Source organism: Myotis nattereri (genome assembly GCF_964212035.1).
Source record: "Myotis nattereri genome assembly, chromosome: 2".
NCBI classification, from domain to species: domain Eukaryota; kingdom Metazoa; phylum Chordata; class Mammalia; order Chiroptera; family Vespertilionidae; genus Myotis; species Myotis nattereri.
In genome coordinates, this window is record NC_138076.1 from 171,291,422 (window position 1) to 171,319,296 (window position 27,875).

At 40.3% G+C, this 27,875-nt stretch overlaps 1 protein-coding gene across 1 annotated transcript; it reads right to left on the bottom strand.

The window, feature by feature from the left end:
• Positions 1-532: 532 nt before the first annotated feature.
• On the bottom strand, positions 533-27,726 carry IRAK4 (interleukin 1 receptor associated kinase 4). The gene is made up of 12 exons (XM_081082829.1): positions 27,186-27,726; positions 21,084-21,253; positions 18,377-18,522; positions 17,422-17,598; positions 15,892-16,052; positions 14,303-14,367; positions 11,676-11,790; positions 11,216-11,325; positions 9,362-9,545; positions 5,985-6,047; positions 1,066-1,224; positions 533-932 (listed from the first exon to the last, which is right to left on the bottom strand). Exons 2-12 carry the CDS (start codon positions 21,242-21,244, stop codon positions 897-899), a joined length of 1,377 nt encoding a protein of 458 aa, XP_080938955.1. The 5' UTR covers positions 21,245-21,253; positions 27,186-27,726; the 3' UTR covers positions 533-896.
• Between the last annotated feature and the right edge of the window lie 149 nt (positions 27,727-27,875).

The window sequence follows — 27,875 nt, forward strand, 5'->3', positions numbered from 1 at the left end:
TTGCAAAATTCCATCAACTTTGCTATGTAACATAATCTAATTATGGCCATATCACGGGAATATCATCTGGGAATATTTGGCTTGTGGTGAATAATTGCTTAAAAGAGCTCACTGTGGCCTGGCCAGCATGGCTCAGTGGTTTGAGCATCAACCTATGAACCAGGAGGTCATGGTTCGATTCCTAGTTGGGGCACATGCTTGGGTTGTGCTTTTGATCCCCAGTGTGGGGTGTGCAGGAGGCAGCTGATCAATGATTCTTTCTCATCATTGATGTTTCTCTCTCTCTCTCACTCTCTGAAATCAATAAAAATAAAAAAAATAAATTAAAAAAAGAGCTCATTGTGAACACGACCCTATAAACTAATGACTGTAAAAGTTTTATAATCATCTATATAAAATTTAAATTTTATATTACTTTATAAGTACTTTGTAAACATTCTGCATCCTTTGATTTTCATGACTACTTGTCAGAGAGGTACAGTAAGTATAATCCAATGCTACAGGTGAAAAAAACAAAGCTCAAAGCAGCGAAGAAATTGACCATAGCTTTATAGAAAATTAGTAGTGGAGTTGGGCCTTTTCATTCTATAGTCCAGTCCTCTTTTTTGCTAATCCTGTAGTTTTCAAATTGTGTTTGGTGAGGTTCCAAGAAGACGTTTCAAGGGATTACTGCATGAATGGAGGGTGACACTAAGAAGTTCAGGCCAAGCATTGATATGGCAGCTCTACTTCTGTTTGTTCTGTATGTTGGGGGTTCTACATAAGCTTTAATAACCACTACACTGCATCATGCTGCTTTGTTAAAGGTAAAAAAGAATGTTTACCAGAACATTTAGTCTAGAAAATGGTTTTGATAGCTGTATATTAAAAAGCCAAGAGTCTATTCTTCTAAAGTTTTAAGAAGCCATCATTTCTTGCAGCAGCTGTTGGACCTTTTATAAAGACAGAGAGAAAAAAACAAAACAGAAAGAACTGTATTAAATAGTTGTTTTGAAATGCACACTTAAGGAAAAAATGACAAATCCCACCTCCTTCACTTTTTAAATAAGTATAAAAAATTAATACCATCTTAATGTCTGGTCTCTTATTTTTCTTTTCATTCAGACATTGACTGGCAACAGAGTACATAGTTTCAATGGAAGTGAAATCAATGTCATTCATCTTCTTATCAACATAATCTTCAATTGTCTTTTCTTCATCTTCAATTTCTTCTTTAATATCTAGCTTTAAAACAAGTGTTAAAACTTTGAGTTGCAAATGAAAGTGAAAAAAATCAGAACATAAATCTTAATTATTTAATCTACTTCATAATAATATGTACTTTTTAAAAAATATATTTTTATTTATTTCAGAGAGGTAGGGGGAGGGAGGGAGAAAGGAAGGGGGGGGGGAGAGAGAAACATCTATGATAGAGAAACAGTTGATTGGTTGTGTCCTGTAAGCCCGCTACTGAGGACCGAGCCCACAACCCGGGCATGTGCCCTGACTGGGGATCAAACCCTGACCCCCTGGTTCATAGGTCAACGCTCAACCCCTGAGCCACACCAGCTGGGCTGTAATCTTATTTTATTTTCTACTTTTATAACCTTGTTAAGAACTGGAGACATACAGAAGAAACCTTATTTATTTATTTATACATACATACATACATACATACATACCTATCTCCTAAGTACTTTTCATTTGCCGTCTAACTTTTGTATTTATGCTACTGAGCTAACTGCTGTCATGCTCCCATTTGCAGCACTTACTATGCTGCCAGTGCAGGATGGTCTGCTTCTTGATTTGCTCCTGATAACACAGTTCCAACTTCTGAAAACAGACTCCCCTCCCTTCATTCAAACTTCTCTGTGAGTGCTCAAACTGTTGAATCAAAGAGACAGAGGAAGGAGGAAAAGGGAGGCAGGGCCATGGTGAAAAAGTAATGAATAGGGAGAGAGGAATAGGACTAGGATGATGGACTAGTGGGTTGAGCAGTGGCCCCCAAAAGATATATCCACGTCCTAATCCCCAGAACCTGTGAGTGTGGCTGTATTTGGAGAAAACCGTCTTTGCGGATGTCATTAAGTTGCCCAGGTGGCCCTAAATCCAATGACGAGCATCTGTATAAGAGACAGAAAGAAGAAAACAGACACAGAAGAGAAGACAACATGATCACAGAGGCAGAAACTGGAGTGATGTGGCTACAAGTCAAGGCATGCCAACAGCCACCAGAAGCTGGAAGAGGTAAGGAAAGATTCTCCCCTAGAGTCTTCCAGAGTAATGGGCCCTGACAAAACCTTGATTTCAGACTTCTGGCTTCCAGAACTGTGGGAATACATTTTTGTCATTTTAAGCCTGAGTGTGCAGTAATTTTTTTTTTTTTTTTTTTTACGGCAGTGCTAGGAAACATACAGATGGTAAAGACTATTTTGTGAGGTGGACTATAAAGTCTCCAGAAACTTCTAAAAGAAAAATTTTGAAAGTATTTGGGTAATAGCATAATATAGTGATATAGTTACACTTGCATTAAAATCTTACTACTTTATAGTTATGTCACATTCAAACCTTAAGAATAAATCAGAGAGTATAATCTTCCTTGAAGTATTATGATTTTCACTATTACTTGAGGATCCATAAAACTTGTGACTGAGATGGACTCTATGTCTTTCTGTATTACATCCTTATTCAAACCCAAATTTCGAGGCTTTTATAATATTTTGAAGGAGGAAAAGAAGTCTCAGGTGGAAAGATGGAAAATTTTAGGCCTTTAGACGTAGGCCTTGTAAAATGTAAGGTAGCAAAACACTTGGTTTTTTAACTGTCCTCCTGTACGATTAATCTACACACTTTCTCTGTATAATTCAATCCATAACCAAAGCTTTATCTATGCCTGTACACTAATGGCTCAAAAACTGCATCTCCAGCCAGGGCTTCTTTCCTGACCACCAACCACCAATGAGACAGAGAATTTTAAATGTGTGTGTACCATGGTAAAAAATTCATTATAAAAATAATAGCTTTTACAATAACATTATTTCCCTAAATATACTTTAATGTGAAGTATTATATAACATGTAATATTGCATTACTTCATATCCAGGAAACTGTGGAAAGCTTTATAATGTAGCTTTATAATATAAAATTTTAATCTGTAGCAATATTGTAATATATAGATACTAGTGGCCCGGTGCACAAAATTCATGCACGAGGAAGGGGATGTTCCTCAGCCCGGCCTGCACCCTCTCCAATCTGGGACCCCTCGAAGGATGTCCTACTGCCGGTTTACAGGTATCACGCCTAAACCGGCTGTCGGACATCCCTCTTGCAATCCGGGACTGCTGGCTCCTAACTACTCGCCTGCCTGCCTGCCTGCCTGATTGTCCCTAACCACTCTGCCTGCCGGCCTGCTTGCCCCCAACTGCCCCCCGCTGCCGGTCTGCTTGCCCCCAAATACCCCCCCCCCACCAGCCTGATCACGCCAACTGCATCCCGTGCCAGTGTGTTCGCCCCCAACTGCCTCCTCTGCCAGCCTGCTCACCCCCAACTAACCCCCACTGCTGACCTGCTCGCCCCCCCTTCCCTCCCCACTGGCCTGCTCGCCCCCAACTGCCCCCTGCTGGCCTGCTTACTCCAAGCTGCCCCCCCCCCCCGCTGTCCTGATCACCTCTGACCCCCACTGACGGCCTGCTTACCCCCAATGGCCCTGCCCCCCACCAGCCTGATCACCCACAACTGCCCTCCCCTCTTGGCCTCTAACCGCCTCTACCTTGGCCCCGCCACCACGACTTTCTCCAGAAGAACGTCCGGAAGGTCTCCTGGAAGGTCTCCCAGTCTAATTAGCATATTACCCTTTTATTAGTATAGATAGATGCCTGGTGCATGGGAGGGGGCTGGCTGGTTTGCCTTGAAGGGTGTCCTGGATCAGGGTAGGGATTCCCTTGGGGCATGGGGCATCCTGGGTGAGGGGGCTGTGGTGATTTGCAGGCCGGCCATGCCCCCATGGGGTGAGGATCCCCACTGGGGGAGCGTGGCTAGCCTGGGTGAGGGGCTGAGGGCTGTTTTCAAGAAGGCCACACCCCCTTCAGGGTGTGGGGTCCTGCTGGGGTGCCTGGCCAGGCTGGGTGAGGGGCTGAAGGCTGTTTTCAAGCAGGCCACACCCCCTTTAGGGTAGGGGTCCCCACTGGGGTGCCTGGCCAGCCTGAGTGAGGGGCTGATGGCTGTTTGCAGGCTGGCCAAGCCCACAAGTGGGGACCCTCACCCCATGAGGGTGTGGCCAGCCTGGGTGAGGGGCTGAGGGCTGTTTGCAGGCTGGCCACATCCCCACAGCGGTTCTCAACCTGTGGGTTGCGACCCTTTTACAAGGGTTGCCTAAGACCATCGGAAAACACATATATAATTACATATTGTTTTTGTGATTAATCACTATGCTTTAATTATGTTCAATTTGTAACAATGAAATTGGGGGTTACCACAACATGAGAAACTGTATTAAAGGGTCATGGCATTAGGAAGGTTGAGAACCACTGCCAGTGGATGGGGGTCCCCGCTGGGATGCCTGGCAGCCTGGGTGAGGGGATGATGGCTGTTTGCAGGCTGGCCAAGCCCTCCAGCGTGGATCCTCACCCCATGAGGGTGTGGCCAGCCTGGATGAGGGGCTGAGGGCCATTTTCAGGCTGGCCACACCCCCTTCAGGGTGGGGGTCCCCACTAGGGTGCCTGGCCAGCCTGGGTGAGGGGCTGATGGCTATCTTCAGGCTGGCCACGGCTCCTGGCGACCCAAGCTCCCAGCTCTTTTTTATTTTCAGCGCCTCCTTGAGCAGAGGGAAGCAGGTATCTGGGATTTATTTATCTTCTATAATTGAAACTTTGTAGCCTTGAGTGGAGGCCAGGGTAGGCCAGGGTGGGTGGGAAACTGGGCTTCTTCCATCACCGGGAGCAACCCAAGCCTCCTGTTCGCTCCAGCTCCGTGGCCACCGCCATCTTGGTTGGGTTAATTTGCATACTCACTCCTGATTGGCATGTGGGCGTGGCTTGTTGGTGTAGCGGAGGTATGGCCAATTTGCATGTTTCTCTTTTATTAGATAGGATTGTACTCATGGCTTTTCTTTCATTGACTGGCTTATTTCACTTAGCATAATGCTCTACAGTTCCATCCATGCTTTTGATCATGTGGTATTTTTCTTTCTTTGACTGCTCATGGCTTTTCTTAAAAGAGTATGGTACTCAGCTCTTGAGCATATATTAGTATACCTTTTGACTTTCTAATCCCCTTCTGGGAAAATAATCTGGTATACAGACATTGTCTGAATTTGTCACACTGGTTTGTCCCATTAGAACACGTTAATTAGAAAAGTCAGTGAAGTTATTTAACTAATGTTAAGAAAACCTTATACATGGAAGCAGATATTTCTATAAATCTTCAGTTTTATAAAAAGAGCCTCTAAGTTCTTAAAATTTACTAGATAGGGAAAAGGGGGCATGGCATAATTTTCCCATAGCTTTAACATTCAGTTAGCCTATTTATGTAACTCATTTGTCAATGAATGTCTACTATTACACATAGGTGATGTTTTCTATGATAACTTTATAAATAAAATAATCCATAATAGAAATGGATAGAGAATTTTTGCTAGGAATTCTATTCTGATACAAATTTGAATAGATGAAAGCCATGTTGTTTTTCCCCTTTGAGCTGAAAGACTGTTAGTAATCACTCTGAAAGTAACAACTAAAAATATACTGGAGATGCCATCAGAAATCATATAGTTCTATTCTGATTTACTCACAAAAGAAACTAGAATACAAAATATGTAAGTGACTCTTCCAAGCTTCACAAATACTTCATGGTAGAGCTGAAATTAGGAATATTTGAGTCTCTTTCCATATGCCACCATATAATTGCCAAGAGAAAATGACATTTCTAGATGCCAAATTTATCCATATAAATTTAGATTATACATGCAAAGAGAAAAGGACTAGAGAAAAAATGAATCTTTCAGTTACCAACAACTGAGGTTCCCGATGTTCATCCACAGCTGGAAGTCCAGTTATTATTTCTAGTAAAACCTATGAAGATAAAAAACAACAAATCCATTAATGTCACTCTCCAGGCAACAATATAGAAACTAGAATGAATTATGAATCTTGATTATGAAATCTGGTTAATCATTTTCACACACTGCATTATGTCTTTTAGGCACCAAGGCAGAAAGAACATGAGCTGTGGTCATTTCTCACCATCCTTTGAAGCTTCACTGACACCATGGATCCCACCCATCCCCACAAGCATTTCTTGCTCTTGGCAACTTACTAAACAATCAGCTCCACTCAACGTGTTCTGGACACACCTTTCCCTGTTTTGCAGGGAATTGTTCATAAGAATAAATTTCTTTGGTTCTTAGGAGAATATTATTTTCTAAACTTTAGGCATATCCCAAACCCTATACCAGTGATGGTGAACCTATGACATGCATGTCAGAGGTGACACGCGAACTCATTTTTTTGGTTGATTTTTCTTTGTTAAATGGCATTTAAATAAAATAAATATCAAAAAATATAAGTCTTTGTTTTACTATGGTTGCAAATATCAAAAAATTTCTATATGTGACATGGCACCAGTTAAGTTAGGGTTTTTCAAAATGCTGACACGCTGAGGTCAAAAGGTTCACCATCACTGCCCTATACCTGAAGTTCACAGTGCTATGATGTTAAATTTCCATATATAAAACACATATGAAAAATAAGGACCTGGAGAGTATTATGCTAAGTGAAATAAACCAGTCAGAGAAAGACAAATACCATATGATCTCACTAATATGTGGAATCTAATGGTGAATTACCCAATTTCTCCAACCACCCCCACTCACTCCTCACTCCATCTTAAGTTATCAGGAACAGATTGGCAAATCAAAGAATGCCAAAGCATATTTCTTTTAAAAAATACTTCATTTTTAAATATGACACTAAATTATATAATGTATGACATTTATTTTATGCACTAATTTAAGTTAAGTTTTATACTAATTCATGAGGATAGTGTAGTCAAAAATAATTTCATGCAGTAATTTCAGAAATCAATATAAACGCTTTACAAAGTTGGAGAAGTTTTTATAACTTTCTCATATAACCAGAGGTTAAAGTGAACAGTTTACAGAGAGCTAAGCAAGGCAGGTGTATTCAAAATATTCGACTTAAATTTCATAATTATTACCAGAATGATTGATTATTGTTACTGATTACATATATACTAGAGGCCTGGTGCACAAAAATTTGTGCACTCGGGGGGGTGGGGGGGGGGAGGAGGGGTCCCTCAGCCCGGCCTGTGCCCTCTCGCAGTCTGGGACCCCTTGGGAGATAATGACCTGCTGGCTTAGGCCTGCTCCCAGGTGGCAGAGGGCAGGCCCAATCCCTAGGTGCAGCCCTTGGTCGGGCTCAGAGCAGGGCTGATAGGGAGCTGGGGCGCCGCCCCCTGTCATGCACAGAGCAGGGCGGATTGGGAGGTTGCGATGCCACCCTCAGTCATGCTCAGGGTAGGGCCGATTGGGGGGCTGGGGCACTGCCCCCTGTCACACTCTCAGAAGGGTCGATGGGGAGATTGCGGCGCCACCCCGTCACGCACAGAGCAGGGCCAATCAGGGGGTTGGAGCGCTGCCCCCTGTCACTCACAGAGCAGGGCCCATCAGGGGGGTTGGGGCTCCGTACTCTGTCACGCACAGAGCAGGGTCAATCAGGGGGTTGGGGAGCTCCCCCCTGTCATGCACAGAGTAGGGCAAATAGGGGAGTTGGGGCGCCGCCCTCTATCACCCACAGAGCAGGGCTGATCAGGGGGTTGGGGTGCCGCCACTGTCACACTCAGGGCAGGGCCGATGGGGAGGTTATGGCTTTACCCCATCACACACAGAGCAGGGCCCGTGGAGTGGGGGGGTTGGGGCGCTGCACCCTATCACACACAGAGCAGGGCAGATCAGGGGTTTGGGGAGCTCCCCCCTATCAGGCACAGAGCAGGGCTGATCAGGGGGTTGGGGCGCCTTCCCCTGTCACAAACAGAGCAGGGCGGATAGGGAGGTTGTGGCCCCGCCCCCTGTCACACACAGAGCCGCAGGGCGATCAGGGGGTTTGGGCACTGCCCCCTGTCACGCTGATCCCAGTGCCAGGAGGCCTCTCGGCTCCACTGATCACGGTGCTGGGAGGCCTTGCAGCTCTGCTGATCCTGGTGATAGGAGGCATATTACCCTTTTACTATATAGGATAGAGGCCTGGTGCATGGGTGGGGCTTGCTAGTTTGCCCTGAAGGGTGTCCTGGATCAGGGTGGGGGTCCCCACTGGGGTGCCTGGCCAGCCTGGGTGAGGGGATGATGGCTTTTTGCAGCTGGTCACACACCCTTCAGGGTGGGGGTCCCCACTGGGGTGCCTGGGCAGTCTGGGTGAGGGGCTGAGGGCTGTTTTCAGGCTGGTGGGTGACGGAAGCTCCCATCCACTCCTTTTTTTCTTTTTTTTATTCTAGGCCAGCTTTAGCTCTGAGGCCCCAGCTCTTAGGCCTCTGCTCCTGAAAGCAGGCATCTGGTTTGTTTCGGTTCTATAATCGAAACAATGTATAACTGCAGCTCTGAGATCCCGGCTTGCTAAAAGCAGGTTTCTGGGGTTTTGTTTAGCTTCTATATTTGTAACTATGTTTCTTAAACTGCAGGCTCAGAGGCCGGCAAGGCAGGCGGGAAACATTGGAGTCCTCTGTCACTGAAGCAAGGAAGCCTCATGTTAGTTTCAAGCTGCTTGGTTGCCGGCCGCCATCTTGGCTGGCAGTTAATTTGCATATCTCGCTGATTAGCCAATGGGAAGGGTAGCAGTCGTACGACAATTACCATGTTTCGCTTTTATTAGATAGGACTAGAGGCCCGGTGCAGGAAATTCGTGCATGGGAGGGGGTATCCCTCAGCCTGGCCTACACCCTCTCCAATCTGGGACCCCCTCACAATCTGGGACTGCTGGCTCCTAACTGCTCACCTGCCTGCCTGCCTGACTGCCCGTAACTGCTTCTGCCTGCCAGACTGATCGTCCCCTAACTGGCTCCCCTGCCTGCCAGATTGATGCCTAACTGCTTCCCTGCCAGCCTGATCACCCCAACTGCCCTCCCCTGCAGGCCTGGTTGCCCCCAAATGCCGCCCCCCCCCCCCCCCCCCCGCTGGCCTGGTCGTCCCCAACTGTCCCCCTGCCAGCCTGGTCACACCACGCAGCCTGCTGTTCAGTCATTTTGTCGTCCCTCACTAGCCCCCCCGCTGGCCTTGTCGCCCCAAGCATCCTGCTGTTTGATTGTTACTGTTACTGTGACGGTGTCCCGGACAATTTGCATATTCCTCTATTATTAGTATAGATATGAAACTTACCACACCAAAGCTGTAAATGTCAGATTTTGGTGTTATTTCTCCTCGCAAAGCCTCAGGTGCCATATATGCTGTTGTTCCCACAATTCTGCTAGTCATGACTGTCTGGGAAAACTTCTCAGAAGCCCGTGCAAGCCCAAAGTCAGATATTTTGGCTGTAAAGTCTCCATCTAGTAAGATATTTGCACTGAAAAAAATGTAAAATTTGCAGAGAAAAAAATTTATTAAAAATATTTAATGTTGACTATTGCAGATATCCTCCCTTCGCTCACCTCCAGTCACCTCCACATCCACATCCCTTGGCCTTTACCACGCTATTGTCCGTGACCATGGGGTATGCATATACGTTTTTTAGCTAATCCATTCACCTTCTTTATCCAGTCACCCCCCACCCCTTCCTAACCCTCTGGCACCCGTCAGTCTGTCCCATGTATCCCTGCTTCTGGTTTCATTTTGTTCCTCAGTTTATTTTGTCTATTATACTCCACATATTAGTGAGATCATATGATATTTGTCTTTCTCTGACTGGTTTATTTCACTTAGCATAATACTCTCCAGGTCCTTTTCAGGCAAGTTATATGGTTTCTTAAATAGCTGTATGAATATATGTATGTATGTATGTATTTACAGAGTATACCATGTTATAATATACATCATAAAAGCCTGAAGTTTGTGTAAATAAACCTAGATTTCAGATTAAAGCTTAAAAGAAATGACTGTCTTATATTCCCTTTTGTTTCTTAAGAAAAAATTAAGAAAATAAAATTGAAATAATGCTGTTCACATTAGTGAGAGATATTTTCATTATTTTACAAAGAATTTATCACAGGGTCACTTCCCTTAAGGTCTGCCAAAGCACCATTCTTAACTCCTTTTGTAACATTTCTAAATTCATTTAAAAACAAATTTCCAACCCAAGTATCTCAATTTTTCATTTCTTTTTTCTTTTTTGTACTATCTGAAATCTTTCAAAGAAGAAAGAATACAGCTAAAAGATCTTCCTTCATTCATTATATGCATTTACTCATACACTCATACTTTCATTCTACAAAACTTACTGAGGACTCCCTATATATTATAGTATTTAAGCTCAGTGCTGGACATGGAGGAAATCTTCAAATCTTGTCTGTGACAAAGATATATGCATAAATATTTTTTTAATCCTCACCTGATGATATATTTTTATTGATTTTTAGAGAGAGTGGAAGGGAGAGAAACATCAATGTGAGAGAGAAACACTGATTGGTTGCCTCCCTGACATGACCCACAACCGAGGTATGTGCTCTGACGGGGAATCAAACCCATATTTTGATGTATGGGAGGATGCTCCAACCAAGTGAATCACCTGGCTATGGCCATGCATAATTTTTAAAAATCCAATAAATACACTATTATGATGATATTAGATATAAAATGCAGATAGAACAACTATATGAATAAAAGAACTGGAGAAAATTCCAAGGAAAAATGTGCTTAGTCTTGAATAATTATTAGAAGTTGATGGTTAAATGAGAGAAAGAAAGGCATTTCAGGCAAATGGAGCACCATGTAATAGTGATAGAAAACATAAACCAATTTCAATAAACTGGTATGCAGGCTTGATCTTTCGGGCCATAACCTGGCAATGCAGTAGTGAATAGGTAAGTACTGGTACAGACAGGTTAGAGGCTGATTAGGAGGGTTTGTAATAAAGTCAGTGATAGATAGCCAGGGTCTAAATAAAGGCAGAACACTGGGGAGAAAAAGGACATCTATAATCTTGGAGTGCTCTAGATTAAGACATGCATGTGCATAGTGAACAGAAAGAGGGAGGGAAAATTATTCTTTAAAAATGGTTTTTCCAAAAGTAGCATTTACCTTTTAATATCTCTATGAATTTGATGGTTTTCATGTAAAAAACTGATGCCATTAGCAGCACCCTGAGAAATCCTGCATCTCATGTGCCAAGAAAGTGGTGGAGTATCATCCTTGTGAAGTAAGAAACAAACCAATTCAAAAATTAGGAGGATAAAAATACCTACAGTAAATACATAACAGAAAATGTTCCTAAGCAACTTTTAAGCAGGGGTTAGCATTTCTCATTTGACAATAAAAATATGTAAGAGCATCTTCAAAGTCTAGTCTTGACTAATATTTTACATTTTAGATGATCACCTAATAGAGCGGCAACCCCAGTTTTTTGCATATCAAATGTATAATTTTCATAGAGCGGGAAAAATATTAAGATTGATGCACTTTAAATGATCCTGTCACAAGATGAATATTAATATCCAACAAAGAAACAGAAAGCCAAAAATCTGATGAACAAATATCTTACCAAGCAAGACAGTCTGTCTAGCAATGAACCGTTAGGCATGTAAACATATACTAAGCAGAGGTCATCTCCATCACTTGAGAAACCAAGTAGTTCTACTAAATTTTCATGTTGGCACCTGTGACAAATAATTTTTCACTCAAAATTATTATGATACACACATATATTCAGCTGTAGGTTGGAAGTTATTTAGTTTAGAGCTTTAATAGAAAAAAGATCAAGAAAATAATATGCTTGATATCATAATATGATATATGCTTATATATGTTTCTTATAACTTGATAATCTTCTGTAAACACTTCCCCTTTTAGTCAATATTGATCAACTTAGAAGCAAAACCTTTCTATTTTATAGTAAAATCTCAATAATTCAGACCACTGGAACTTGTGATAGTTTGGTTAAGGACTAAGCTAATGTTTACTTTTGTTTAGCACAATTTCAATTATAGCATGAATAAGATTTCAAGAAGTCCGTTGAAACCTGTATAAGACCCTTTCAAGAATGCTCTAACACATCCAAAGCACTGATTTATAGACATCTGATCTATATTCACATCTAATCTACACATTTGTGTATTTCATCATATCTGATTATTTATAAACTAACTTGAGTTTCTTTATATATGTGAGAATAAAAAAAACTAAGAGAGCTAAGTATAACAAAACTGCAGACATATGTGATACAGCAGAAAGAAAACTGGCTGTGTTCAGTGCTAAGTTTGAAGTCCAGCTCTGCCACCTCCTGGATATGTGAACTATAGCAAATTAACAATTCACCAAGCCTCAGCAAATTTGCCTGCTAAAAGTGGATAATAATACCTATGTAACATGGATGCTGTGAGAATTAAATGAGCAAATATATGAGAGCCTTGACAGATACCTAGAGCATGGTAAATATTCCATCCTTTGCTTACTCATTTGTTCATTCAAAATGATCTATAATTCTAGCATTTCGTTATTTCAAATCAGAGTTTTATTTGAAATCAGTCTATCCTCAAAAATATTTTATAATGTGCAAATTAAAATGACAAATTCTCCATGTTCCAGCAAATTAGCACATTTTAGAAGTGAGTAGATAACATTTGCTGAGTTTATACTGTATATAAGGCATTATAGTAAATAATTTCCCTCTTTGTTTATTTATTCTTCACAATAAAATAATGAAGGAACTATTATTATTCCATTTTATAGATAAGAAAACTAATGGATAGAGTGTTAAGAAATGTGGCTAAGGTTATTCTGCTAGTAAGGTCCAGAGATTGGTACTTATTAAAAAATAGTAATAATATTCAATGGTGGTGATGTAGCAGTGACGTCTGAAATTGTAATACATTGCTGATAAGAGAATTAATTATCATAACTAATATATAAGGCCATTTGGACATATACTTGGAAAGTCTTTAAAAAGTTCATGCATTCTGAACTATAATTCTTCTAAAACTTTATCCTGATGAAATAAGCAGAGTTGCATTTAAAGATTTATGTACAAAGAGATTTAAAGGAGCTTTAATTCGTAATACTGAAAATCAGAAACAAACCTACTAGGGCAATGATTAAACAAAACATAATCCTCATATATGACAGAATTTTATACAATAATTTAAAATGTTTTAAAATTATTTTTAATGACTTGGGGAAATGCTATGCAGATATCATGAAGAAAGTACATCAAATATTAGCAGTGGTTATCTCTGAGTGATATAATTAAGAGGTGATTTTTATTATTTTAAAAATATTTTCCTATATCTCTCAGATTACCTACTTTGAACAAGTTACTTTAGGATTGGAGAGTGGGGTAGAAATGAGAACAAATTGTAAAAGTGTTTTAATTTTTATTATCACTATGCATTATTTTTACTGTAAATAAATTAATTCCAGTCTATTATTTCTTTCTTGAGGTTAAGCAACTAGAATTGGGGATTTATAGCAATGGGTCTAATAAAATTCATATCAAAAGCTCAAGCTCTGGAATCAGACAGATCTGTATTTGAAACCCAGCTCTAATATTTATTGGCTATGTGACCTTTCTAAATCTCAGTGAGGAAAAAAAATGTTGGAGGGAGGTTATAACAATTATTGTTAGGATTAAATGAGACAATGCACATAAATATACTGTACAGTGTCTTGTACACTATGTAAACTCAAGTATCCATTATTACAATTATTAGAATAAATTTCCTAATTTGTTTCTGTTACTTTTCCTGATGATGCCCAACAATTTTCAAGCATACTGGGTCAAGACCTTCTAAACACTCTGGTATATAACACTTTCCTGGTTTATGGGTATTAACTTATAGCTAAGAGCCCATTATACTATACTTTTTTTTTATATCTACAATTTATCTCTCATAAATCCTGGGAGCAGAAAACATGATAATGGAAGGAAGTTGCAAGTCTATGTAACTTTGCTATGATTTAAAATAATGACTGCTGTTTAATCTACAGGCATATGGGTATGTGTAGTTATGGAATTGTAGTCAAAAATTTTTAAATTGCTCTAATCTAAATCCTTTATTTCATTTGTATATATGTGAAACTATCACTTGTTCACAGTACCCTTGGGTAAGAAACTAGATCCCTCATTCCTTGCCATGCTCTTTTCCACTATACCACACCACCAAATAAACTTACCTTGCCATTACTTTTATTTCTTGATCAAACTGTTGTTTCAGTTCTTCAGTACTAATGTCAACCACCTGAAAAAATAATATATAATATAACACAATACAATAACCCTAAGGCTCCTAATGCTAGAACATGGCTAAAGAGATCAATTGGCTGATACTGCTTTCCTTAAAATAGCAAGGCATTATTCTCCCCATTTTATAGAACATCTGAAAACTAGAAATATTAGTGATTTGCTCAAGGTTCCATGGCTGGTTAGTGGAAGGAAAAGAATCTTATAAACCATGTAAAAATATAAACCTCACTGAGTTATTGTGGGAGTGAAAAAAAATTATATGAGACTTTACTGCATAAACATTTTGAAAAAAATTCTGTGGAGCAGAAAACATGTGAATTTAAAGGCAAAAAGAAAAATAAAACCTGCAAAAGTTTTTTTTTTTTTAGCATATATAACAGGGTGACTCTCTTTGTCATATAAATATGTACTATATTGATATTTTAAAAAATATAACAACAAATCTAGAAAATAACAAATCAATAAGTAAAAGATGACTACCCTAACAGAAATGGGAACAAAGGATATAGAAAAGAAATTTTGCATTTTTTAATGTACATTTTATAAACTTTATTTTTAAATGAGAAAGTACAAGAAAGTTATTTTTATAAAATGTTCTTAAGACTGCAGTTCTGTGTGTACAGTAAGAAGTTATTTTCTGAGCTTAGATAATTCGTGTGTATGTGATGTGACGCAGATAATAGATTATTTTCTATACTGTTCAGATGAGAAGTAAATTTCGGTTTCATTATTTCCATTTTTAAACATTTTTGCAAAGGAGTTCTGCTAATTAATACTTGCTCTAGTTTATTAGTCCAATAGTGTTTGCATGTGAATGTCTATGGAGGACAGTTATTGTAGCACTTTGGCAGTGCACTAAATATTTCCACTTTGAAATGTTTCTGTAGTGTGTGTGTTGGGTATACACACATATATTTTTACAGTGGTTGTATTCATTTATTGAAGAACAAAAATTAGTCATACTTTTTGCTCAGAATTTCATTGTGTCTACTTACTCAATTATTTTCTCTTTGCTTTAGAAATATTTATATTCATAAAGTGCATTTCAAAAAATATTGTCAATCATTAAAACCTCTTAAATAGACCACTATTTTTCATGTCTGACAGATATGTGTGTTATGTATTAAAATGAACACACAAGTAGCAAACATTAAATAAATTATTTAAACATGAAAAGAACTTAAAAAAAAAATAAAATGTTCTTAGTATCTTATTTTAATCTTCATTATGCATGAAGCACTGTGTGAAACAGGGGTTCTCAACTTTATTTTGTGAATCTCCCATAATTGTATGAATAATGCTGTGTATGTGTGCATAACTACATTTTGGGTAGAGATAGGACCCAGAGCTTTCAACAGATTTTTAAATGTTAAGGACTACCAGCTTAGAATGATGTTTATTTAAAGAAAATATGCACTCAAATAATATATTTCCTAAAGATTAATTTAAAACTTATTCTATAGCACACTAGGAAGTAACTCTTCCTTTAAATCTTTTTATCCCTGGAAACAAAACTTACTGCTGCAAGCCTCTTCACAGCCACAGTCCTGTTGTTCACGTAGCCTTTATAAACAACTCCAAATCCGCCCTCTCCCATTTTGTTGCCACCGACAGAAATGGGGCGTTCATCAAAGTTATTTGTGACATCCTTCAACTCATAAAATGAAAAACTGTGAAAACCTATAATGTCAATAAAGGGGAAAAGTGCTTCAGTAAAAAAGTGGTTTTAGTAATTCCAGTATTTTATCAATTTAAGTATTTTATATTTTAATATTTATTACTCTGGATTAGGCACAATGAGGAGAGCAAAACAATTTTTATTTTTATTTTTTAAAATATGTTTTATTGATTTTTTTACAGAGAGGAAGAGACAGGGATAGAGAGTTAGAAACATCGATGAGAGAGAAACATTGATCAGCTGCCTCCTGCACATCTCTCACTGGGGTTGTGCCCGCAACCAAGGTACATGCCCTTGACCGGAATCGAACCTGGGACCTTTCAGTCCTCAGGCTGACGCTCTATCCACTGAGCCAAACCAGTTAGGGAGCAAAACAATTTTTAAATAAAAGTTTTAGTCACTTGTTTTCTTCATAAAATAAACCTTTCAAGTTAGGAAAATATTTACTTATGGCCTCTACTCACTGATAACATGGTGACTTATACAATGAAGATGGTGCTTAGTAAGTCAGGAGGGGGATGAACTACACAAGAGCTTTTGCCAGTGTGCACAAACAAAAGGAGGAATTTGTTTTTAGTAGTAATGGCCTTTAAAAAATATATTTTATTGTTGTTGTTTTTTTTACAGAGAGGAAGGGAGAGGGATAGAGAGTCAGAAGCATCGATGAGAGAGAAACATGGATCAGCTGCCTCCTGCACACCCCCTTCTGGGGATGTTGCCAGCAACCAAGGTACATGCCCTTGATCGGAACTGAACCCGGGACCCTTCAGTCCGCAGGCCGATGCTCTATCCACTGAGCCAAACCAGTTAGGGCAGTGGTAATGGTCTTAATGACAAGCCACCAGTATAGCAATTTTCAACCTTGTTCACCTCACGGCACACATAAGCTAATTAATAAAATTCTGCAAAATACAAAAAAAAAGTTTGCCATTCTGACAAAAAAAATAGGTATAATTTTTTTTGTTTTATATTTATTTTTTTAGAGAGAGACAGAGAGGGATGGAGATAGAAACACTGATGAGAGAGGAACATCAATCAATTGCCTCCTGCACGCCCCCTACTGGGGATTGAGCCCACAATCCCGGGCATGTGCCCTGACCAGCAATAGAACTGGTGACCTTGTGTTTCATGGTTCGACACCCAACCCTTGAGCGAGCAACACTGGCCAGGAAAAATAGGTATACTTTTGATATATTCACACCATATGGCTATTGTTGTATTGGCTGTTGTCATTTTTTAAATTTGACAATGTAAGGAAAAAGAGGTTAATGCCTCTGACTAAACAGTCAAGTATTGCATGTTTTAAAAATTCTTTCGGTACACTGGTTAAAGATCGTTGCCCTAGTGGAATGCACTGCAAATGTTACTTACGTGTATCACTAACTTCTAAACTTTCTGTACTTGAGGAGTCAGGTGGCATATGATTTTGTTCAGGATTCCGCACAGGTATCACAAATGACCTGTCTTTATCATAGAGAGGCATCTGACTCTGCTCAACTGTTACAGCTTCTTTACAAGGCAGTGTTTTAACAGTTTTGGGAACAGCATCTGCCAAATGAAGTAAGACACAAGTTGTCCTTCCATAGAAATAGTGAAAAAGTTAATCTAGGACTTGGTTCACTTAACATCATTCCAGTTTCAACATTAGCCCCATATTCTCACAGCACACACAAGAAGCTACCTAGTAAGAATTTTGTTTTGGTAAAGATAGGTAAGGCAGTGTTTTAAAAAATGGCCTATGAGTCACCTGCATCAGAAGCTCTGAAGTACTTGAACCCAATTCCAGAATTCCAATAATGTTGTCTGTAATAGAGCCCAGAAAGCTACCCATTTACAGAAACCCCAGATGATTCTGATGTACACTGAGAACCACTGGTGTAAATGACATCAAAGGGAAAAGGTAAAGTTATGAGGAAGGCAACAAGACACTAACCCACCAGTATACAGTGTAAAGAAATCATGACCACAGAGTCCTATTGGCATGGAAGTGGAGGGTGAAAAAAAAAAAAGAGCTAAAAAAAAAAATCCCCCAAATAATATCTAATTCCCATCCTTTTAAACTTCCTACTGGCACCAAACTACCTTACTTTAATGGCGGGATCAGACTCAATCATGAAGCCTCCATCTCTTTAACAGCAAGCAAGTCTGCAGTGCCCTATGTCTGGGGTGCTTGTTAAGAGTTGGGGACAGTTGAAAGAATGAAAAGGAGCCTCAAATGTCAGGTTCATCTGCTATGAGAAAAAAGGCAGAGTAAGAAGAAATGGTCCTATTTCTGCCACTTGTCTTTCCACCCTCATTGCTGATGCCCTAGCCACACTCAGTTTACCTGGTAGCAAAAGACTCGCAGGGGCAAAAAACTCATTTTGGATTAAAAGATCCACAAGATCACCAACTGTGCAATTTGTAGTGCCCCAGTCAAACAGTAATTCACTGGTGGGACTTTTTCCAGTTTGAAGTAATGCTTCAAATCTCCTTAAAAGCAACAAAGAAACAAAATTAGTATGTAAAGGGAGTTAACATGAAAATAGGAATTAATCCCCCTGTTCCGTTCTCTGACAGCACTGCATATAATGTTAAAAAAAAAAAAAAGGGACAATAAAACCAGCTAGACCCTAGCTGGTTTTGCTCAGTGGATAGAGTGTCAGCCTGTGGACTGAAAGGTCCTGGGTTCTATTCCAGTCAAGGGCACATGCCTGGGTTGCGGGCTAGATCCCCAGTAAGGGGCGTGCAGGAAGCAGCTGATCGGTGATTCTCTCTCATTGATGTTTCTATCTCTCTCTCCCTCTCCCTTCCTCTCTGAAATCAATTACAATATATTAAAAAAAAATGAAAACCAGCAAGAATTACAGAAAATAGGAAAGAATAAGCAGAAGGAAAAAAGATGGTGAAGGTGATAATATGTTAACACATACCGAGCACTTACTGAGTATTTGTTCAGTGGACCACAGGACGTACACTATGAACCATTTTATTCTGACAGGCACTATGAATATCATACTAATTTACTAATGAAAAAGCCAGGCATGGAGAGGTAAAGTAAGCAGCTCATAGCCACACAGTCAATAAGCTGTATCTAAATTAAGATCCAAATTCCGATTTCACTTGACATAGGAGTGTGCTCTCAACCTACAAAGCTCTATTACTTCCCTACATGATATATTAACTCTGTTAGTCAAATGATTTTTAACAAACTTGCTTAAAGAAATAGAATATACATAAACTTGGAGAAGTATTCCTTTGATCTTTACTATATTTCAATTAAATTTTAAAAACATAAGTTTTGCATTCCCACTTCTTTAAAAACTAATTTTGAAAAGTAACATTTAAAAACTTTTCTTTTTGAAAAATTCTAAATAAAGTAATAACATGAACAACCGTTTACCCTTCATGTAGTTTCACCAATTGACCAATTGATAACACTTTGCCATGTTTGTGCTCTTGCATGCATTCTCTCCCTGTCTCTCTCCATCTCTCTCATCTCTCTCTCTCTCTCTCTCTCTCTCTCTCTCTCTCTCTCTCTCTATGTGCGTGTGTGTTACATTTGGAGGCACATAATGGCAGTTTGTACCATTACTGGTAACACAAAGTTTGATTCCTTGGTTAAGAAAGAATGCTTCAGATTTTTTTCTCTTTTTATAGAGAAATTTCTCTATTTTCCCTTCATAATTCATAAGTAAACTGTGGATAATAATTTCAAATCTTGTGCAGTCTTGCTCATCAATAACCTTTCACTTTGTGGTTTTTCTTTTAGCAGTCACTGAGGAGCCTTGTATGAATTAATTACTCATTGGTAGTTGTAAATCAATAACTTTCTAATTCTATCATTCTTTCAATAATTATTTGCTGCCATTATTCTGCAAAGAAGGGCTTTTCCTCTCACCACCACTGTCTCATCTTCCAAAGATTTTAATAGTAATATCAATAAACTATCTTAAAAAATAGGCTGGCAAGCTCTGAACTGAAGCTTTTTCTAAGTAATTTAAGATGTTCATCCTTCATATGAGGAAACATTTCCTGGAAGGGAGCCATGGTTTTAGGTTCTTTATTAAGTAAATACTGAAAATCACAAATACATTTCTTTTCCTCTTATTTTTGTTAATCCTCATCCAAGAATATTTTTCCCGTTGATTTTTAGAGGGAGTGGAAGTAAAGGAGAAGGGAGGGAGGGAAGAAGGAAGGGAAGGGAAGGGAAGGGTAAGGGAGGGGAGGGGAGGGGAGGGAGGGAGGGAGAGGGAGAGGGAGAGGGAGAGAGAGAGAGAGAGAGAGAGAGAGAGAGATCAGTTGTCTCCCATGCATCCATGTGCCTGAGAGGATCAAATCTGCAAACCAAGACATGCCCTTGACTGGAAATTGAACCCGTGACTCTTTGGTGCTTGGGTGATGCTCTAACCACTTAGCCGACTGGCCAGGGCAACATTTCTTTTCCACTTGTTTCTAAAGACAGATTTTGATATAGGTTTGAGCTGAAATAACTGACCACAATAAAATTTGTATTTATATTCTATACTAAATTTAGCAGAGATGAATAGAGAGAAAGAATAGAAATTATCTGAAGACAGTGTTGAGAAATTCTAGCTAAGAAATAAAAATTCTGTTCATAGATGTATACATTTATGAGCAACTAGGAAATGCCCATTTGAAATCCCAAAATACACTGCTAAAGTGAATTGGAGATTCATACACATAGAAGTTTAGGTTCCAGAATTGTGCTAGCAATTCTTATAATATTTTTGTTACTTCAAACTGGAAATGACAGTGTAAAGCAGACTGAACTATACTCCTCGGCTTGCCAAACAGAACCAAAATAAAAGTGGGAATCTGGATTCTAATCCAAAAACCTATTTGCAAGATCACAATATTAGCCTAGCTTAATGAAGCAAACATTGCAAAACAAGGAGGGGGTACTTATTACCATTATCTCCACTGGGGAGAGGTTTATTTTCTGAACTGCAATATTAGACAGCATTTATACCTATTAGTCATTTTAGATTGTGATGTAATAATTTAAAAAGGAAAAGAATTTTATACATTACCTTATGTGAAACTGATTGTATCTATCATCACCAGATGGTTTTTTAATAGCTACTGCTAACTTCTTCCATCCTTCTTGAGGATCAATAAAATCTGATAGCTTTCTAATTAGTCCAACATTGAGGCAGCGTACATATGTTGATGGTGTTATTGGTTTGTTCATCTTCTATTCCTATAATAGAAAAAATTCTCATTAAAATGTTACAGTAGTTTTAGTGATGATATTTATAAGCTTATATTTCACTCTGCTATAACATATGAATTGTTGGCAACTGATTACATACACTATAACAAAGGAACAGTCCAAAGTCAACTACAGTTGATGCTTGAACAACAGGGGTTTAAGCTGTGCAGGTCCACTTATATGTAGACTAGAGGCACCAGTGGGGTCCCTCGGCCTGACCTGCGGGAATTGGGCCGAAACCAGAAGTCCAACATCCTCCGAGGGGTCCCAGATTGCGAGAAGGTGCAGGCCAGGCTGAGGGACCCCACTGGTCTCGAATCCGTGCACCATGCCTCTAGTATGCATATAAGATCTTTAATCTCTTTCTGCCCTCCCCCTTCCCTCTGAGATTCATCAGTCTGTTCCATGTTTCCATGCCTGTGCATTGAATGTCTGCCCCCTGGTGGTCAGTGCACATCATAGCTACCGGTCGAATGGTTGGTCACTTAGGCTTTTATATATATAGGTATTTTTCCATAAACACTATAAACGTATTTTCTCTTCCTTATGATTGCCTTAGTAATATTTTCTTTTCTCTAGCTTACTTTGTGGTAAGAATACAGTATCTAACACAAAAATGTATCATACAAAATATGTTAATTGACTGTTTATGTTATCTTTAAGACTTCCAGACGGAAGATGGCGGCGATATAGGCAGACACGTCCCAGGTCGTGTCCCGGAGCAAATGGAGTGAGCAGCTGAAACTAATAACACCCATGCCGAATTGGCAAAATTACTCAGCTGGTGAGACGGTTTGCAGCCGGGAAGGGCAGAACTCCCCTGGAAAGCAGATCCAAGCAACAGCAGCCTCCTGAGCACTACACCCTCTGTCTGAGGAACAGCAGCTGTGAAGCCTCCCCCTACCAGCCAGAAGAGACACCACAGCTGTGAATAGCACCCACAAGAGGAGCTGCTGCCAACTGAGGAGCAGCTGCTACCGCAACTGCCCGAGGAGCAACCACAGCCCAAGGAGCCACTGCCACCCAGGGAGCAGCCACTGAACGACTCAACGTCTAGATATGTCAGTGAGATCAAACATGGGTAGACAAAGAAACCCCCAAAGGAAAGAGAAGGAGGACTCTCCAGAAAAGCAGCTAAGTAATACAGAGGCATGCAACATGACAGAAAAAGAATTCAGAATAAGGGTCCTAGAGTGCATAAAAGACTTCCAGTCAACAGTAGGTTATTAGTAGTTAAACTTGCAGAAAGTAAAATATTACACGAGGATTTTCAACTGCGTGGGGGTCGGCACCCCAATCCCTGCATTGTTCAAGGGTCAACTATAATTAATATCTAAAGAATAAATTAAAATTGTGGTTTATTTGTCTATCTTCTGGACTTGCTTTTTTTCTCTACCTATAATATCAATTAAGAAATTATATTTTTTTACCTGATACTGACATTTTCTGAGTGAAATTTACATAAAGGAGCAAAAAGTTTACTTTTTTCAGAAAAAATACTGTGAACAAATTCAGGAATGAAATCTATTAATAAAAGAGATTTATTTTTCAATTTAAAATAGGTTTACCAGTCAGTATTTATTTCTATTAAATATTTATGCAATACTCTTTGGTAGAAGAAATATAAATTTACTGAAATAACTTGTGTAGCATTAAAAGATATGGTCTATCCCACCAACATTTTACATAACATGCTCTTCCCTGTACGCCTCTACCTTTTTTGAGTCCATCAGCTCTATCTGATCACAATTCATTCTCTACTAAGCCAAACCCTACGGCTTACCACCTTAACTACTCTCTAGACCAGCCGTAGGCAAACTACGGCCCGCGGGCTGAATCCGGCCCGTTTGAAATGAATAAAACTAAAAAAAAAAAAAAAGACCGTACCCTTTTATGTAATGATGTTTACTTTGAATTTATAATAGTTCACACAAACACTCCATCCATGCTTTTGTTCCGGCCCTCTGGTCCAGTTTAAGAACCCATTGTGGTCCTCGAGTCAAAAAGTTTGCCCACCCCTGTACTAATATGTGAGAATGCTCATATAGTAAATATTCTTTACCTAAATCTCTCTCCTAAGTTCTGGAGCATATATCTACTTAGTGCCATCTCCCCTAGATGATGACAGAGGTAGGTATTTACATTTAATGTGACCAGAACTTATTTCCTCCATCTACCTAATTGGCCAAGCCAAAAAAGCCAGGAATCAGCTTCTTTGCTTCCCTCACTCTTCTTTCTTTCTTCTATCATATCTCTCATTCAATTGTTTTGATTTGGCCTCCTAAATCTTTTAATCTTTTCTTCTCCATTCCTTGATTGTATACTATTTCCAGGTTTTCATTTCTCCTAGATTATTACAAAGTTTTCAAACTGATCTCCCTTCAATTTTTCATTTTAGAGGAATCCACTTAACCAAGTAAGATCACATAATACCTTTCCTGAAAACTCTGAAATGGCTCCCCTGTACCTTTCAGTGCAAAGTTTAAACTCCTGTCATAGTATGTAAGGCACATGATGATTTGGCCCTGCCTGCCTCTCTAACCTCATCTCTTATTACTTAATGGCATGTATCCTATGATCCAGCCATAGCAAACTCCTCGCTTGAGCCCTCCTGTGCTATTACTGATGCCTGGATTTTTTTTTTTTTTTTTTTTTTATGGGAGAGAATTATCCTTAATCCTTTCCACTCATTCTTCTCTTCTCCCACCTCACCCAAATCTGTCTTAAGACAGCTCCTTCAGACTGGCTCAGCTTGATGCTCCTTCTCTGGATCTCGTCACACTCTGCACACACCTATTACAACATTTATCCTTCATAATTGTTTTATCCCTTGCTAGACTGAAAAACTTGAAAACAAAGATTTTCTCTTCTCTGTAGCTCCTATTACCAAGTACAGCAATTTTCAACTGGTGTGCCGCAAGAATGTTTTAAACGTGGAATACCTGACTAGTCAGGAGCACTGACTGCTTTACCCTTAGATTGTCAAGTAGAAAAATGACAACAGCCAACACAATAGCCGTCTGGTAGGAATGAATCACAATTATGCCTATTTTTTTGTTAGATTATTATGTTAAGTGAAATAAGGCAGTCAGAGAAAGACAAATACCATATGATCTCACTTATATGTGGAATCTAATGAACAAAATAGAAACCGAGGCATGGATACATGGAACAGACTGACAGATGGCAGAGGGGAGGAGGGTGGAAGGAACTGGATGAAAGAAGGTGAAGGGATTAGCCAGAGGACATAGAGGTATAGCCCATGTGCACACAGACAATAGTGTGGTGAAGGCCCGGGGTGAGGGTGGGGTGGAGGGACTGTGTAGAGGTGGGATGGGTGGTGGTGGTGGAAATCTGTAATAGTGTCAACAAGATATATCATCTATATATTATTCACAAAAATCCATAGCACTCTGAATGAATCTTTCACTCTGAATGTGACTTTGATCTTATGAACTTCCTGAAAGAGACTGAGAGACCCCAACCATCCCCTGAGAACTGCTGATTTAATATTTGTTTCAAGACTTAAACCTTGGATGAAGATACAAAGGGGATAGTGAATAGAGTATAGGTTAAGAGGTCAGCCTTGAACAGAAGGAAACCTCTTCTGAATCTAGCAAGAGGGAAGCAGAGGTTTGAGTACAGGTATATTTGAAGGGAGAGAAAGAATTCCCACACATCGTTATTTTTTCTGTGAAGCAGGAGGTAAGGTCATCTAGAGCTAACTAAAAGAATTGCCCCGGCACCTTGAGGGCCACCTGGTAAGTGTCTACTATCCCATCAAGTCCAAAGCAAAAGGAACTATGACTTTCCCTAATGTCTTTTGCTTCAAACTGTCACCTAGTTGTTTTTCTATTAAAGCAGTTATCATAACTTATTGTTTACTAGAGGCCTGGTGCATGAAATTCGTGCATGGGGAGGGGGTGTCCCTCAGCCCGGCCTGCATCCTCTCACAATCTGGGACCTCTCTGGGGATGTCCGACTGCCAGTTTAGGCCCGATCCCTCCAATCCAGGACCGCTGGCTCCTAACCACTGGCCTGTCTGTCTGCCTGATTGCCCTTAACCATTCTCCTGCCTGCCTGACCACCCCTAACCACTCGCCTGCCTGCCTGCCTGATCGCCCCTAACCACTCGCCTGCCTGCTTCATTGCCCCTAACTGCCTCTGCCTCGGCCCCGCCACTGCGGCTTTGTCCGGAAGGACTTCCGGAAGGTCATTCGGCTGTCTGGTCTAATTAGCATATTATGCTTTTATTATTATAGATCTGTCTACCTTATCTCCTATACAATCTGCTCTCTGGACAGAGATCCAACAAAATTCAACTTTAGCAGCTACTCACAATATTTGTGTTAAATGAAAGACTGATTTTTCTTTTTAAATTAAGAAATCCGCCGAAACCGGTTTGGCTCAGTGGATAGAGTGTCGGCCTGCGGACTGAAGGATCCCGGGTTCGATTCCGGTCGAGGGCATGTGCCTGGGTTGCGGGCATATCCCCGGTGGGGGATGTGCAGGAGGCAGCTGATCGATGTTTCTCTCTCATCGATGTTTCTGGCTCTCTGTCTCTCTCCCTTCCTCTCTGTGAAAAATCAATAAAATATATATTAAAAAAAGAAAAAAAGAAATCCTAAAAGCCTATAGATTTTGCAGTTGCTCTATATACATTATTTTTTCTTATTTATTCAGATTTCTACTGTGTGACTGACAAAGCTCATAAAAGTAGAACTGCTTAGTAATCCTAAAAGCTAGAGCTAAGACACAGGGAATTGAGAATAAAAACAGTCTATCTTAAAATCAGCTCTACAGCACCCAGATTTCTAGCAGAGGTGATGACATAGGGATGCCAGAAAAAGGAAGGCTTTCTAACAAGCCCTTCACACATATATATATCTTAAAGTTTTAAATCTCAAAATTTAAAATTCTTCTGTAAATATACATTCATATATCACCCCTAACACATATTTGGAAGAATATGCACCAAAATGTTAACTGTGGTTATCTCTTGAAAATGAACTTTCTGGTGGTTCTTTCATTTGCTTTACTGCATCACCAATAGTGAAAATAAGTGATCTGTGCAAAACTAAGTTTTTTAAATATCACCTCTTTCAAACTGTTCAAGATTTTACTTTAGTGTACTTAAGAGTAATGGAAGTGCAATGGGACATATTGCTTATAAATAAATAAATAAATAAATAAATAAATAAATAAATAAATAAATATCTCCATGACTATTTTCCCATACCATTGATTTTCATGGTAAAGGAACATCATTCACATTATCAAACAAGACAACTCAGACAAGAATACAAGGTAAATTGATCACTGAGAAATATACTAAAACCAGTGTCAGCTTGTGGAACCCAACGCCTTCCCACTCATATGCACCTTCTGAAACAGACAACGGACTGTGCCCCAGATAGGATTAAAAAAAAATTCTTGTCAAACGAATTAATTCAGACTGTGCTTCATTAGCACTCTGGTCAGAGGAAGACAGTGTTGAGAGGTGGAGGGAAGATGGATTTTGAGGTTGCATGGGCCTGGGTTCCAATATAGCTCTTCCACAAACGAGCTGTGACCAGCGCAATAACTCAATTCACTGGACCAGGGTTTCTTCATCTGCAAAACAGAGATGGTAATACCTAAGAGTTGCTATTAGCTTTAAAATCAGCAAACGTCAAGGACCTAGTCCTGTCAATAACAGGTGATCAAAAAAATGCAGGGATAATTATTTTATGGCATAAGTTATTCTTATATCACATTAAAAAAAATAAATGTACAGAGCTGTATTTAAGCTCAGTTTTCAGCATGGTGGTGAGGGTCTACCGAGAGCAGGAATGAGAGGTCTGAGAATACAGCCAAGCTTTTCAGATGCTGTCAGCCTTGTTTTATCAGGTACACTTTGCCAGTCTGACATTGCACTTACCTGATCCCCACAACCCCTCTCGACTTTCTAATTTCCTGGGAGCTTGGAAGCAGGAGAAACGAGCTAATTCGACTCTCCTGGAGAAGCAATGCTTTGCACGTTGCACGTCCGAGCATCTCGGCAGGGTGCTGGCCTCACTTCCTGGTTCTCAGGGGAAGAGGTTTCCTAGCCGGGTTCTCGGAACACATCCCCTGGGAGCGGGGAGCGGGGAGCGGGGTCCGGCCCAGCCCCGGGGCCGCTGGGCGAGGCCCTTCCTCGCCCGGGTTCCTCTGGGGTGCGCCGCACTTTCTGATGCCCGAGCACCCACCCCAGTGTTCACTGTGGAGCAAGCTCTGCCCACGCGCCCTACTTCCTCTCCAACTTTTCTCACTTTGAAGACAAGGCGACTTGAAACGGTCCCTCAACAACCCTGGGCAGAGGGTCGGTGGCCGGAGCGGACCTCCGACCACCTGCGGGGAAGGAGGCGCACACAGCCTGAACCCCTTACCTGTCCGAGCGCGGAGCGCGGGGACCGGCCGGACGGACCCTGCCCAGCTGAGCCGGCGGAGGGGGAGCCAGTGCACTGGGAAGGGGCGGGGCGGGGCGGGGCGGGGCGGGGCGGACCCAACCTTGTAGGCTCCGCCCCGGCTCCATTCAGTCCCGCCCTCCCTGCCTTTCCGAGCCTTCAGGCGGCTCCACAACGTGAGAAAT

What these genes read in the sequence shown, in the direction of transcription:
- IRAK4 (XM_081082829.1), bottom strand. Translation starts at nt 21,244, where the DNA reads ATGAACAAACCAATAACACCATCAACATATGTACGCTGCCTCAATGTT. An exon ending in TAGACAGACTGTCTTGCTTG is followed by an intron (nt 11,326 to 11,675) that starts GTAAGATATTTG and finishes TTACTTCACAAG; the next exon opens with GATGATACTCCACCACTTTC. An exon ending in ATCGGGAACCTCAGTTGTTG is followed by an intron (nt 1,225 to 5,984) that starts GTAACTGAAAGA and finishes CTTGTTTTAAAG; the next exon opens with CTAGATATTAAAGAAGAAAT.